Source organism: Pelophylax lessonae (assembly GCF_965119305.1).
Source record: "Pelophylax lessonae genome assembly, chromosome: 11".
NCBI classification, from domain to species: Eukaryota; Metazoa; Chordata; class Amphibia; order Anura; family Ranidae; genus Pelophylax; species Pelophylax lessonae.
The window spans coordinates 123,049,605-123,063,879 of NC_138778.1; the positions used below are offsets into that span (position 1 = coordinate 123,049,605).

The 14,275-nt window shown below is 44.8% G+C and overlaps 2 protein-coding genes across 2 annotated transcripts in view; one reads left to right on the forward strand and one right to left on the reverse strand.

The window, feature by feature from the left end:
- LOC309567170 (uncharacterized protein) overlaps positions 1–14,275 on the reverse strand; it is a 563,610-nt gene that overhangs the window by 387,883 nt on the left and 161,452 nt on the right. The window lies entirely within an intron of this gene.
- Positions 343–14,275, forward strand: part of LOC309566913 (uncharacterized protein) — a gene marked incomplete at both ends in the record, with an annotated part of 40,348 nt that continues 26,415 nt past the window's right edge. Inside the window, 2 exons of the mRNA XM_082272251.1 lie at positions 343–402; positions 3,587–3,725. Coding sequence (XP_082128377.1) covers positions 343–402; positions 3,587–3,725 — 199 coding nt within the window. The remainder of the gene's footprint in view (positions 403–3,586; positions 3,726–14,275) is intronic.

Sequence of the window (14,275 nt, forward strand, 5' to 3'; positions counted from 1 at the left end):
TCCTCACTAGAGAAGTATGACTGTTTGTCCCGTGTTGTGTGTAATGACCCTAGAATTGCTTACAATTAGCTGATAACCTACGGAATGTAAACCATACCTCAGTCCGAGGGGGGGATTTTAATAAATAGAGACCTGACCGGAGAGGTGAGGAGGATTCTGGGAGGTCACATGACATCACTTTTATCTCTATTCATGAGGGTAAATGTCCCTCCCTCACATTCATTCGTTAACGAAAACAGAATTGCTTTCAGTGATAGTTTTCATCATTGGAGAAGAATGTGGTGTACTTTTTGTTTAGTTTTTGTCACTGTAAAAAGGGCACTGATGAAAATTTTGATGAAAATGTTTTCGACGAAGAAATTAACACTGGTCAACAAGAAGTTATACTGTAAATCCAACACGGTACTTTTTTAGTTACAGTGAGAATGCGTGGTGGGGATACCACCTAGAGTAGGAGGGAGTGGACAGGAACGGGTATTAGGGGGAAATTTAAGGAGCAGAAGGAGGAGAGAAGAATGGGAAGTGGGGATACCCATGGAAAAAAAAAAGTTATAATCAAAGGAATAGGACATCCAGGAGTATTACATAAAGTCAGCATCAGGTCACAGTACATTTGGGATGAGAAAGCCAAACAGACCACATTGTTAGGAAGGATTTCATTCGTAAATTCTTGCGAGCAAGTCGTTTCTCCATGTCACATTGGAAATTTAAATCTGAGATCGTGTCAGGAATAGTAGATGGGGATGTTGTTCGGCAAAGTTTAATTTAGCTGCTAGCAATAGGTGAACTATTGTAGATCTAGTAGAGGGAGGTAGCCTCTCTATACCAATGTGTAGTAAGGTAAGGGGTGATCTGCTGTCCCGTTATGTCAGAGATGAGAGCACAAATTCAGTTCCAGTAGGATCTCAGGGAATAACAGTGCTATAAAACAGGGCTCGGCAAACCCTGGGCGCCAGGTCGCATTTGCGACTAGAATTAGCGACCTGGCACCTGGGGTGCCCTGCAGAAGGTTTCCTGTCCCTTTTGCGCCCCCACCTCCTCCTCGAGTGCACGGACTTCCGCGCCGTCCAAAAATTGAGGCCCCGGCTTTTCGGCCTTCTTCTGTGAGATGAGAGAGGCTGGGGAACTGGCGCCCTCTTGTGGTGGCTGGGAGTATTGACTGTTTCCACTGCCTGTTAATGCATTCCCATCTCCTTCCTAAGAGGAGATGAGAGGGAAGTTTTTGCAGGCTTCATCTCCCTATCCAGTTACCTTTGCTTAAAGGTAAGTGGATAGGGAGTGTGGTTATTATTATTAATTTATTTTTTACATTTTAAAAAAATAATAATATTTTTTTTTTTTTTTTTTAATTATTGAAAAAAAAAAGTATTTTTCTTTTTTTTTTTTCAATTATTAAATTTTTATATAAAATTATTAAATTTTTATATATATATATATATATATATATATATATATATATATATATATGTATATGTATATAATCTTTTTTTTTTCCTCATCACCATGCCACAGCCGAAGGCCCCTTTCACACGGGCTGTCTGATCAGGTCCGCCTGTCAGTTTTTCAGGCAGACCTGATTGGACCCTTCATTCTCTTCTATGGAGGGGTAATCTGCCGCCATCTGATCCTGTCCACCAAAAACAGACAGGTGGTGGTTCTATTTTCTATCCATCCCGTGGATCGGATCAGATGGCATCGGATGGAAAGAGACAGTCTGTTTCCATCCAATTGCGCTATAGAGGAGAGTGGGGTTCTAGTCGTATTTATGTGTAAATTTAGTATCCGTTTTATTAAATAAAGCTTGGTTGTTAGTTTAAAAAAAAAAACTGGCTCCTAACTTTTTTAGCTGGCTCCTAGATTTCAGGCAAATTTGTCAAGCCCTGCTATAAAATATGGACCAGCAATTTTTGCCAGCTTGAAAGGTGTCAGATACCAACAATGTTGTGTTTTTAAGTAAAGTTCCCAATGGTTAGAGCAGTGAGAAGTTGCATTAGTAGTTGTAAATGCCTTTAACTACATTGGTGCTAGGAAGGTCTCCTCCAGCTCTAGTTCCCACTTTTGTAGAGAAGCAATACAGTATCTCACAAAAGTCAGTACACCCCTCGCATTTTTGTAAATATTTTATTATAACTTTTTTCATGTGACAACACTGAAGAAATGACACTTTGCTACAATGTAAAGTAGTGAGTGTACAGCTTGTATAACAGTGTAAATTTGCTGTCCCCTCAAAATAACTCGACACATGGGAGTTCCACCCATTTTTAATAGGTTGGAATACATAGATCTTTGTAATCCCCTTTAAAACGGCTTTTACCAATGGAAACTTTTTTTTTTTTTTTTTTGCTAGTAAATACCTTAATTTCGGATTTATTCCTCCTCTCCTCACTTCCTGGTCCGATCGGCGATGACGTCATTCGGCGATCCGCAGTGTCTGCTGGGATGTATTCTATTCCAGAAATCTCAGTAGCTGTATCTGTACTGAGCCGTGCCTGCCCCGCCTCCGCCCCGCCTCCTCTCATTCAGTTGCATTGTATGAATGTATTAAGGCCGTTCTCTGCCCCGCCTCCACCCCGCCTCCTCTCATTGAGTTGTATTGAGAGGAGGCGGGGTGGAGGCTGGGCAGAGAACAGCCTTAATACATTCATACAATGCAATTCATTGAGAGGAGGCGGGGCGGAGGCGGGGCAGGCACGGCTCAGTACAGATACAGCTACTGAGATTTCTGGAATAGAATACATCCCAGCAGACACTGCGGATCGCCGAATGACGTCATCGCCGATCGGACCAGGAAGTGAGGAGAGGAGGAATAAATCCGAAATTAAGGTATTTACTAGCAAAAAAAAAAAAAAAAAGTTTCCATTGGTAAAAGCCATTTTAAAGGGGATTACAAAGATCTAAAGTTCCAAAAATGGGTGGAACTCCACTTTAATGTCTAAACCAAGTGGGAGTATTTAGAAGGACACAAGGATCTCTATAAGGACGTTATGATGGACAATCACCCGCCCCATACATCACTGGGTAAGAGGAGACTTTATTGTAAAGGAGAGAGCAGTACGGAGGGTCCACCTAGATCCCCCATCATCTGATAAACACATAGAAACAATGGATTCAGTCAGTGTGTGTGTTTCCTACAGATGGATCCAGTAATGGGAACCCACCAGAGGAAGGTCACATCATTCCTCACCATCATCAGGTAGATGAGGAACAATTATTGGTAGTTATAAATTATACACAGATGTGTCTGTTACAGTATGTGGTTTATTATAACATACAGAGTGGGAACCTCGGGGATTATAACATTTTTGTTAAAGAAGAGTATAAAGAGCAGGAAGAGGAGTATTGAGTGATGGAGGAGTTTTCAGGACACAGGGATCTGATGAGGCCACCTAATACCAGGAACCCACCAGAGAAATGTCCCTGTCCTCTGTATTCCTGGGATTCCACACAGGAAGATCACACCATCCCTCACCATTACAAGGTTGGTGGGACGGAGTATCTAGAACATGGTTTTGTGGAGATGATGTGTGGATCTTTTATGTGAGCTTATATTTTACAGATGATAATTTTTTTAATTTTCCTGGTTTAGGGTAAAGAACTCATAGTTGTAAAAGTTAAGGAGAAAGCAGAAGAAGAAGAGTGGTATGTGAGGGATCAGCAGTCTATGGAGGAGGATGGAATAACAGGGACATTAATACAGGAGGACACTCCTACAGAGATCAGAACAGGTGGGTCATTACAGTGTTACTAAACCCACAACAGTAAAATCAGTCTGTATATGCACTAAAACATGCTTGTTATACTTACTGTGGAACCTAAGGGGTAATCCTCCGCATTGTGTAAAAAGGTTGTTAGATTCTGTCTTCGCTGATCCTCCCCTTCTTCCACAGTCCCCAATCCATCTCCTGATGGCACAGAGCCATGGGGGCACTCTGCACAAGCTCAGTTTGATGTGTATTGCTAGAGATTTTTTTTTTTTTTTTTGGGAGGATGCATGTGATTGGCACAGGGCCAATCAACACTGTCCAGACAGAGGATCAGGGTTCATGCAGCCTCATAGGACTCCTACAAGCAATAACCAGTGCTAGGCCAGATACTGATTGAATTCACACAATTATTATATACTGCTGATGAGAAAAGGTATTTGGCAGTTTATATTTCCTAATACAATTGCATTTCCATGTTCTGTGTTCTGTGAGAGATCAGATATAGTGAATGCAGGGTCCTAGGAAGATCAGATATAGTGACTGCAGGGTCCTGGGGAGATCAGATATAGTGACTGCAGTGTCCTGGGGAGACCAGATATAGTGAATGCAGAGTCCTGGGGAGACCAGATATAGTGAATGCAGAGTCCTGGGGAGACCAGATATATTGACTGCAGGGTCCTGGGGAGACCAGATATAGTGAATGCAGAGTCCTGGAAAGACCAGATATAGTGAATGCAGAGTCCTGGGGAGACCAGATATAGTGACTGCAGAGTCCTGGGGAGGTCAGATATAGTGAATGCAGAGTCCTGGGGAGGTCAGATATAGTGAATGCAGAGTCCTGCAGAGGTCAGATATAGTGAATGCAGAGTCCTGGGGAGACCAGATATAGTGAATGCAGAGTCCTGGGGAGACCAGATATAGTGAATGCAGAGTCCTGGGGAGATCATATATAGTGAATGCAGAGTCCTGGGGAGGTCAGATATAGTGAATGAAGAGTCCTCGGGAGATTAGATATAATGACTGCAGGGTCCTGGGGAGATCAGATATAGTGACTGCAGAGTTCTGGGGAGATCAGATATAGTGAATGCAGAGTCCTGGGGAGAGCAGATCTAGTGAATGCAGAGTCCTGGGGAGATCAGATCTAGTGAATGCAGAGTCCTGGGGAGATCAGATCTAGTGAATGCAGAGTCCTGGGGAGATCAGATCTAGTGAATGCAGAGTCCTGGGGAGATCAGATCTAGTGGATGCAATGTCCTGGGGGGAGATCAGATATAGTGAATGCAGAGTCCTGGGGAGATCAGATAAAGTGAATGCAGAGTTTTGGGGAGATCAGATATAGTGATATAGTGAATGCAGAGTTCTGGGGGAGGGGGGGATCAGATATAGTGAACGCAGAGTCCTGGGGAGATCAGATATAGTGAACAGCGGCGGCTGGTGAAGTTTTAAGATGAGGGGGCGTAAGACCCTGCCCTTCCATTTTGACCCCTCCCATTTCTCAGAAGCCCCACCCCTTTTAGACTCCACCCATTTTGTCCCCTGTATTTTGCTTGCGTGAACAAATTCTCCCAATATATCACATATTAAGGGGTCCATCAGTACTAGTATATCCCATAATAGGGAGCAGGGGCCCTATTATGGGATATACTGTGAGAGACACCCTATTATGGGATTCACTGACTGAGAGTGGCACAAACCCTACAGTACAGACCCCCCCAGCACAAACCCCTCAAGCACAAACCCCACAGTACAGGCCCCCTAGCACAAACCCCACAGTACAGACCTCCTAGCACAAACCCCACAGTACAGACCCCCTAGCACTAATCCCAGAGTACAGACCCCCTAGCACAAACCCCACAGTACAGACCCCCTAGCACTAATCCCACAGTACAGACCCCCTAGCACTAATCCCACAGTACAGACCCCCTAGCACAAACCCCACAGTACAGACCCCCTAGCACAAACCCCACAGTACGTGCCCCCTTCAATGTAGTGACCAGTATATATGCCCCCTTTCAATGCAGTGACCAGCGTACATGTCCCCAATGCAGGGACCAGCATACATGTCCCCAATGCAGTGACCAGCGTACATGTCCCCAATGCAGAGATCAGCGTGCGTGCCTCCAATGCAGCCAGTGACCAGTGTGCATGTCCCCAATGCAGAGATCAGCGTGCGTGCCCCCAATGCAGCCAGTGACCAGTGTACATGTCCCAAATGCAGAGATCAGCGTGCGTGCCTCCAATGCAGCCAGTGACCAATGTGCATGTCCCCAATGCAGAGATCAGCGTGCGTGCCTCCAATGCAGCCAGTGTACATGTCCCCAATGCAGAGATCAGCATGCGTGCTTCCAATGCAGTGACCAGTGTACATGTCTCCAATGCAGAGATCAGCGTGCGTGCTTCCAATGCAGCCAGTGACCAGTGTACATGTCCCCAATGCAGAGATCAGCGTGCGTGCCTCCAATGCAGCCAGTGACCAGTGTACATGTCCCCAATGCAGAGATCAGCGTGCGTGCCTCCAATGCAGTGACCAGTGCACATGTCCCCAAATGCAGAGATCAGCGTGCGTGCTTCCAATGCAGCCAGTGACCAGTGTACATGCGATATCCCCAATGCAGAGATCAGCGTGCGTGCTTCTAATGCAGACAGTGACCAGTGTACATGTCCCCAATGCAGAGATCAGCGTGCGTGCCTCCAATGCAGTGACCAGTGTACATGTCCCCAAATGCAGAGATCAGCGTGCGTGCTTCCAATGCAGCCAGTGACCAGTGTACATGTCCCCAATGTAGAGATCAGCGTGCGTGCTTCCAATGCAGCCAGTGACCAGTGTACATGTCCCCAATGCAGAGATCAGCATGCGTGCCTTCAATGCAGACAGTGACCAGCGTACATGTCCCCAATGCAGAGATCAGCGTGCGTGCCTTCAATGCAGCCAGTGACCAGTGTACATGTCCCTAATGCAGAGATCAGCGTATGTGCCCCCAATGCAGTGAACAGTATACATGTCCCTAATGCAGAGATCAGCGTGCGTGCCTCCAATGCAGTGACCAGTGTACATGTCCCTAATGCAGAGATCAGCGTGCGTGCCTCCAATTCAGTGACCAGTGTACATATCCCCAAATGCAGAGATCAACGTGCGTGCTTCCAATGCAGCCAGTGACCAGTGTACATGCAATGTCCCCAGGCGTCACGTCACCAGGTCCGATGTCTTCCTGTGATTGGTCCAGGCTGGACTCTAGACCAATCACAGCCCGGACATCGTTAAAGTGAGGTGTGTCGGGGCGCATTGCCCTGCTCCCCGACACCCCCCCGGAAGAGCGCCAATCGGCGCCTCTGCCGGGCAAGGGTGGGGTCAAACCCCCCCCCCCCAATACCCAGCACACAGTCCGGCGCCCCTAGCGGGCGAAAACTTGACTTTTTTTTTACATCTTTTTTTTTTCTGCTTTGTTTGGGGGGCGGCGCCCCTGCGCCCTCTATGGGCGGGCCGCCACTGGTACTGTGTGCATGAAGACTTTAGGACTATGCTTAATTCTATGTTAGGACATTTTTACTGTTCCTGTAATGTGTAATCAGCTTAACTGGCAGTAATGTTATGCAGAGTCCAGTTACCCTTACATCAGTTTGTAGAGTTTAGAAAAAAATGGTGAGAGGCGACGTAATGCTAATGTAATACAAAAGGTGAGAAAAAATGAAACTTCCGCGCTATGGACTAAATGGATATATAAGTGAATAATAAATAAGTGAAAAAAGAGATATATATATATAAAATATATGTGAATCAAAAAATGTATATAAATATATCTAAAAATAGGCTGCAGCCTCCCTGGATGATAGTCCGGAGACTATACACTGGATAAAAAAGAAGAAATAGGGATGATGGCGCTGCCTATATAATTTAGATGTAAAAATATATATAAACTGTGAATTACAGTGCTAAAACAATATGTATATTCATACAATAATATGTTCCAAAAAACATCAATTAGGTGCAAGTGCACAGTGTAAAGGTGCCTTCAAAAAGTTAGAAAGTGACTGGTGCAATAAATAACAATAGATATTGTCTAATATTAATAATGTCGACATGCAAATAATGTGCTAAAAAATATGGTGCTATATGCTTAGAGGACTCGGTACATACCTGTGATACTCTTGACTATCTTTGAGCTGCAGCCACTGTTGGGGGGTTAGTGGGGGGGTCCCCCCCCCCATTGTTTGTTCTGCTCTCTATGTTCTTTTTGTTTCTCTTTTTTTGTTGTTTTATTTTTTGAGCCGGGGTATGCCCAAATGGCTCTGTTTTGTATGTTGCTATAAAACTTAATAAACATAATTTTCAAAAAAAAAAATATGGTGCTATATGATATGAACTATTCCACTCATACCATATAATGATATGGGGAATTATATAAAGTGCCAACAGAGCCAAAAAGAAAAGAAACCACATTTATGAAATACAGATTGCAAGTCCAGTATGGAAAGATCCAGTAAAAAAGTCTATATCCTATGCGGTGACTTCAAGAACAAAAAAAGGGTGACAACACTTGGAGAATCAACACTCAGGTGAAAGATGACCCCGTGGTGGGTGGTAAGGTGCTGGAATTCCTTTGGTAAAAATGCACACTTACCAGAGACACCCACCCCACACAGGGGTATAGAGCGGGTGTTTTAATGGGTCTGGCAACCTAGCGGTATCCTCCTATCCCTGGATGGAGGGCGTGTGCCGAAGATCAGGCTGGTCCTGGAATGGATATGCCTTGGGATAATCCCCTGTATGCCTTCCTGACATAAAACAGGTAAAAATCGAGCGTGACTGTATCAACCGAGCGCTTGCGATCCAAGCCTCGTTCCTATGTGGGTTTACCGGAAATGACTCGACACGCCGGCTCTAAAAGGAGTGACAGGCGAGTGACGTTAATTAACGTCACTCTGCCTGGCCGGGGCTGACCGCCGCAGTAAATTTACTTGCGGCGGTCGGCAAGTAGTTAAAGGCATTTGGGCTAATATCCTTTGAGCAAGAGACAGCGCTGAGGACTATTTTGAACCCATGTGGAGATCATTGCCGGTTTTGACCCCCTGTAATTAAGGGGTCATCTTTGTCTGGTAAGAGGTATATTGTCTTACCACTGGGTGGAGGTGTCTGGTGAAGGTTTACCATTTAGTCCAAGTTTTGCTGCTGAAGACACAGTCTGCACTGAGCACTTTAAGGACTTTATTTGAATCACATGAGTCACCATTGTTCATTTATTCATTTCTATATTTATTGTGTATATTAGTTTTGCTTTACATTTTGCAACTTGTGACCAATCACATATGCACTAAAGCACTTTATAGTGACTGCTAAGCGCAATTCTCACCTTTTGTATTACATTTTCACGTTTTCACGTTTTCACGTTTATATTGCGGCTCGCAGTGGGGAAGCAATTCCTAGAATCTATAACATTCATTTATTTATTTATTGGATAATTTATTGTCAAATATCACTCCGTTTGCGCAGGTCTGTTTTTGGTTAGCACCAATTGTTTTGACGTAATGCTAATGCCCTCTAAAAAGCGATTCAAACATGGATCGTTCTTCATTGAACATGGCAGTCTACCATGAGTGTGAAAGAGCCCTAACTCTGCTCACTAGTTCAGGAATGTTTCACAGTTACACAGTCAGTCACTTATAAGAGTTACTATAGTTTGTGAGCACGCACTGTTACAGATCAAGCTAAGGACTTGTGTCTGGACCAGTTCTTTAGGTTTACATTATTCAAGTTTTTTAGACAAGTGTGTGTGTGTGTTTGTTTTTTAGGATGTTGGGGTGGAGAGCATAGGGGGCCCCAAAAAAATGTTTGCCCAGAGCCCAATCTATATTAAAGACTGCCCTGATCTGACCAGGAGAATAGGGAGGAGGTGATCAGGATGGGGGGGGGGGGGTATCTGGGGGTGTAGTGTAATCAGAGTGGGGGAATCTGGGGAGGTGTGTTATGGGAGAGGTAGGTAGGTGTGGGGGTGGGGGTGGTCAGAGTGAAGAGATCTGGGGGGGCAATAAGACTGGGGGTATCTGGGGGAGTGGTGATCAGGCTAAACAGAGTAAGAGTATCTGGGAAGGAGTGATTGGGGGGGTTATCTGGGGGTGTGATCAGAGTGGGGGTATCTGGGGAGGTGTGATCAGGGTGGAGGGGTTATCTAGGTGTGTGAGCAGAGTGAGGGGTATCTGGGGGGTGTAATCAGAGTAAGGGTTTCTGGGGAGGTGTGATTGTTTTTTTTTTCTAGGGGTGTGATCAGAGTGGGGGTATATGGGGGTCTAATCAGGGTAGGGGTATCTGGGGAGGTGTGATTGGGGGGTTATCTAGGGGTGTGATCTGAGTGGGGAGTATCTGGGGGTGTAATATGAGTACGGGTATCTGGGGAGGTGTGATTGGGGGGGTTATCTAGAGGTGTGATCAGAGTAGGGGTATCTGGGGAGGTGTGATGGGGGGGCTATCTAGGGGTGTGATCAGAGTGGGGATATCTGGGGGTCTAATTAGGGTAGGAGTATCTGGGGAGGTGTGATCAGAGGGGGGTGGGCAGAGTGGGGGTATCTGGGGTGTAATCAGAGTGTAATCAGAGTAGGGGTATCTGGGGAGGTCTGATTGGGGGGGGTTCTGGGGTGTGATCAGAGGGGGAGTATCTGGGGGTCTAATCAGAGTAGGGGTATCTGGGGAGGTGTGATTGTGGGGGTTTTCTAGGGGTGTGATCAGAGTGGGGGTATCTGGGGGTATAATCAGGGTAGGAGTATCTGGGAGGTGTGATTGGGGGGGGGTTATCTAGGGGTGTGATCAGAGTGGGGGTCTCTGGGGGGGGGATTGTGAGAGTTTGTGTAATGCTCCTGCGTTTTACGTATGATGTGGATTTTCAGCTGCAGAAATATTCCACTTCAGTAGTCATGTACAGAAACGCTGAGACACCATTCCCAACTCTCAATGACTCATCATGTGTGGATGATCTCAATTCAGCAAGTAAATACACACACTCAATAAGATGTTTCCTAGAGTGACTTATGTATATAGTAACACAGTGATGATAGGCTGAAGAGACAGGTTGGGTAGAGATGGTAGATGACAGACACTTGAAAGGAAATGTTCTTGAAAGTAAGATAGTAGCAGATGGGATGCAGATAGGTTTAGCAATCATGTATGGTAGTAGATGACAGAGTAGCAGGTGGACATACAAGAGAGATCAACCCAGTGCAAGAACAGGTGGTAGTAGGCTCAAGAGCTAGCAATCTTAGATAATGCAGATGTAGTAATAGTCCTTAGTATGCAGAGCTAGATAGTGTAAGCTTTAGTATAAAGGTTATAGAGGTTTCCCCTGTGGGGTACTTATCACTAATAGCAATGTAGCAGAGGAGAAGTTCGGCAAGAGCGGATGATCCGGTAGCGGGATACAGGGATCAGCGCAGCGTGGTTCCGACAGCGATCTAAATAGCCATCCAGTCCGGTGCTCAGTGATGACAGCATCAGTCTTAAAGGTGTATGCGCACCTTACCAAAAGAGAATGGTGGGGCGCATACACTTATGAAAGAGTAATTAGGGTACCCAAAGGTACCAGAATATTACAGTACCCCCCCCTTAAGGCCGGCTCCTGAAGGCCTCTGGAGCTGGTTTGTCTGGGTACTTCGCATGAAAATTGCGGATTAATCTAGAGGCATGTATGTCAGAGGTGTTTAGCCAGGTGTCATCTTGGGGCCCATAGTTCTTCCATCGAACCAAGTACTGAAGTCTTCCTCTGTGGATACGAGAATCCAGAATCTCTTTTATCTCGTATTCTTCTCCACCTTCAACTTGTACAGGAGGAGGAGGTGGGATAGTAGGCCTTATTCCTTGGTCAGGAACATGGGGCTTCAGTAGCGACACATGGAAAATGGGATGTATTTTGAGGTCTATTGCCAATGTAAGCTGTACTGCAGCTTTTCCAATAAGTTTCTTGATTGGGAAAGGTCCCAAGAACAGAGGTCCAAGCTTTTTGCTAGGGATTTTCAGTCTTAAATTTTTTGTTGAGAGCCAAACGAGGTCCCCGATAGCGTACTGAGGAGAAGGTCTTCTGCGAAGATCATAGTACTTCTTTTGTTGACTATGAGCGTGTGCAATGGTAGTATTAAGCAAACCCAGAGAGTCCTTTATTTGGGTAAGATAGTCTGAAGCTACTGGGTTATTTGAAGGAAGGATGCGTGGTGGAAGAATAGAGGGATGAAACCCATAGTTCAAGTAGAACGGACTCTGCTTGGTCGTACTGTGGGTTGCGTTGTTGTAGGCAAATTCTGCCAGAGGGAGAAGATCCACCCAATCATCCTGTTGGTAAGAAGTGTAACAACGTAAATATTGCTCGATGCATTGGTTGACTCTTTCAGTCTGTCCATTGGTCTGCGGATGGTAAGGAGAAGTGAGCTTCCGCTCAATCCATAGTATGTGACATAGTTCTTGCCAGAACTTGGAAATAAATTGTGATCCACGGTCAGACAGAAGAGTTTTTAGGATACCATGTAACTTAAAGACATGTTTCATCAGGAGTTCTGCCGTTTGTTTGGACGAAGGTAGTCTGCGAATAGCAATGAAATGTGCCATTTTTGTCAGATGGTCCACTGACACTAAGATGGTATTAAATCCTTTGGAAGGAGGCAATTCCACTATAAAGTCCAAGGACACAACTTCCCATGGAGTTTGGGGTATTGGTAGACTGCATAGTAGACCGGATGGTCTCGTAGTGTCAATTTTGGACCTGGCACAGACATTGCATGAAGAGACGAATTTTTGTATAGATGTTTTCATGTCAGGCCACCAGAATTGCCTGGTAATCAGATTAAGAGTCTTTGTCATACCCATATGTCCTGCCATAGGCACATCATGCGATAATTCCAAGATCTTGGTGCGTATGGTAGGTGGTATGTAAAGTTTGTCGTTGTAGTAGAGGAAGCCTTCTGCATCAGTATTTAGTTGTGGTGGGGGTGAATCCAAACTTATACCATGCAAAACCTCTTCCTTCAAGGAACGGACAACTCCAATAATGCGTTTGTGAGGTATTATAGGAACGGAAGGGATTTCGAAGTAGTTTTCTTCAGTTAGTCGTGATAGTGCATCCGCCTTTTTGTTCTTATCTGCAGGTGTGTAGGTCACTAGGAAGTTAAACCTTAAAAAGAATAGTGACCATCGTACCTGTCGGTGCGAGAGAGTTTTGTTAGTCTGAAGATATTGGAGATTTTTATGGTCCGTGTATATAAGTATTGGTAATTGGGTGCCTTTGAGTAGATGTCGCCAATTCTCCAGAGCCAATTTTATAGCAAGCAGTTCCTTTTCACCCACGGGGTAATTTATCTCAGGACTGCTTAGGGATTTAGAAAAAAAGGCGACTGGATGAAGTGGTGAAGTGTGAGTTGGTCGTTGGGAGAGTATTGCTCCTACTGCCATGTTTGACACATCTACTTCCAGAATGTATTGGAGGGATGGGTCTGGATGGCGTAATATGGGAGCAGAAGTAAACCTTGTCTTTAACAGGTGAAAAGCTTTATTTGCTTCATCTGACCATTTGAATGGTTTTTTAATGCTAGTGAGCTGTGTGAGGGGTCTCACAATGGCAGAGAAGTTTCTAATGAACTTCCTGTAGAAATTCTAAAATCCAAGGAATCGCTGTAGCGCCTTGCGTGTGGTTGGTGTAGGCCAATCCTGAATGCAGGATATCTTACTCATGTCCATCTCGATTCCTGTTTTGGATATGATGTAGCCTAGAAACAGTACCTCTTCTTTATGAAACAAGCATTTTTTCAGTTTCACATAAAGGTTGTGTGCAAGCAATCTCAATAATACTAGTCTTACATGTCTTATGTGTTCAGACAGGGATCGTGAATATATAAGTATATCGTCCAGATATACCACAACACAGACATCTAGTAAGTCTCTGAAAATATCGTTTATAAATCGTTGAAAAACTGCAGGGGCGTTGCATAGCCCGAATGGCATTACAAGATATTCGAACAATCCGTATCTGGTTCTGAATGCAGTCTTCCACTCGTGTCCATCACGGATTCGAATGAGATTGTATGCTCCTTTCAGGTCCTATTTTGAAAAATAGGTAGCTCCACGCACCTGCTCAATGAGCTCAGGGATAAGCGGTAGAGGATAGCGATCTTTTATTGTAATAGCATTCAATTGCCTATAGTCGATGATAGGCCTGAGACTTGAGTCCTTATTGCGGACAAAAAAGAGTCCTGCTGCTGTGGAAGAAGTGGAAGGTCTAATGAAACCTTTTTCCAAATTCTCATCCAAATAGTCTTTGAGATGGGAAAGTTCATCCTGTGAAAGAGGATAAACATGACCGAACGGCAATTTGCTATTTGGGAGTAGATCAATGCTACAATCATAGTCTCGATGGGGAGGTAGTGCTTGAGCATTTTTCTCAAGAAAAACCTCAGAGAGATCCTGATAACATAGTGGTGCAATCTCATCTGTCACCACAGACAGGATCTTCCCGAAAGACGGGAGGTTACACGTACCCTCGCAATAGCAAGAGAGGAAGGCCAGGGTCCGTTCCTTCCAATCTATGGTTGGTTGATATGTGTGC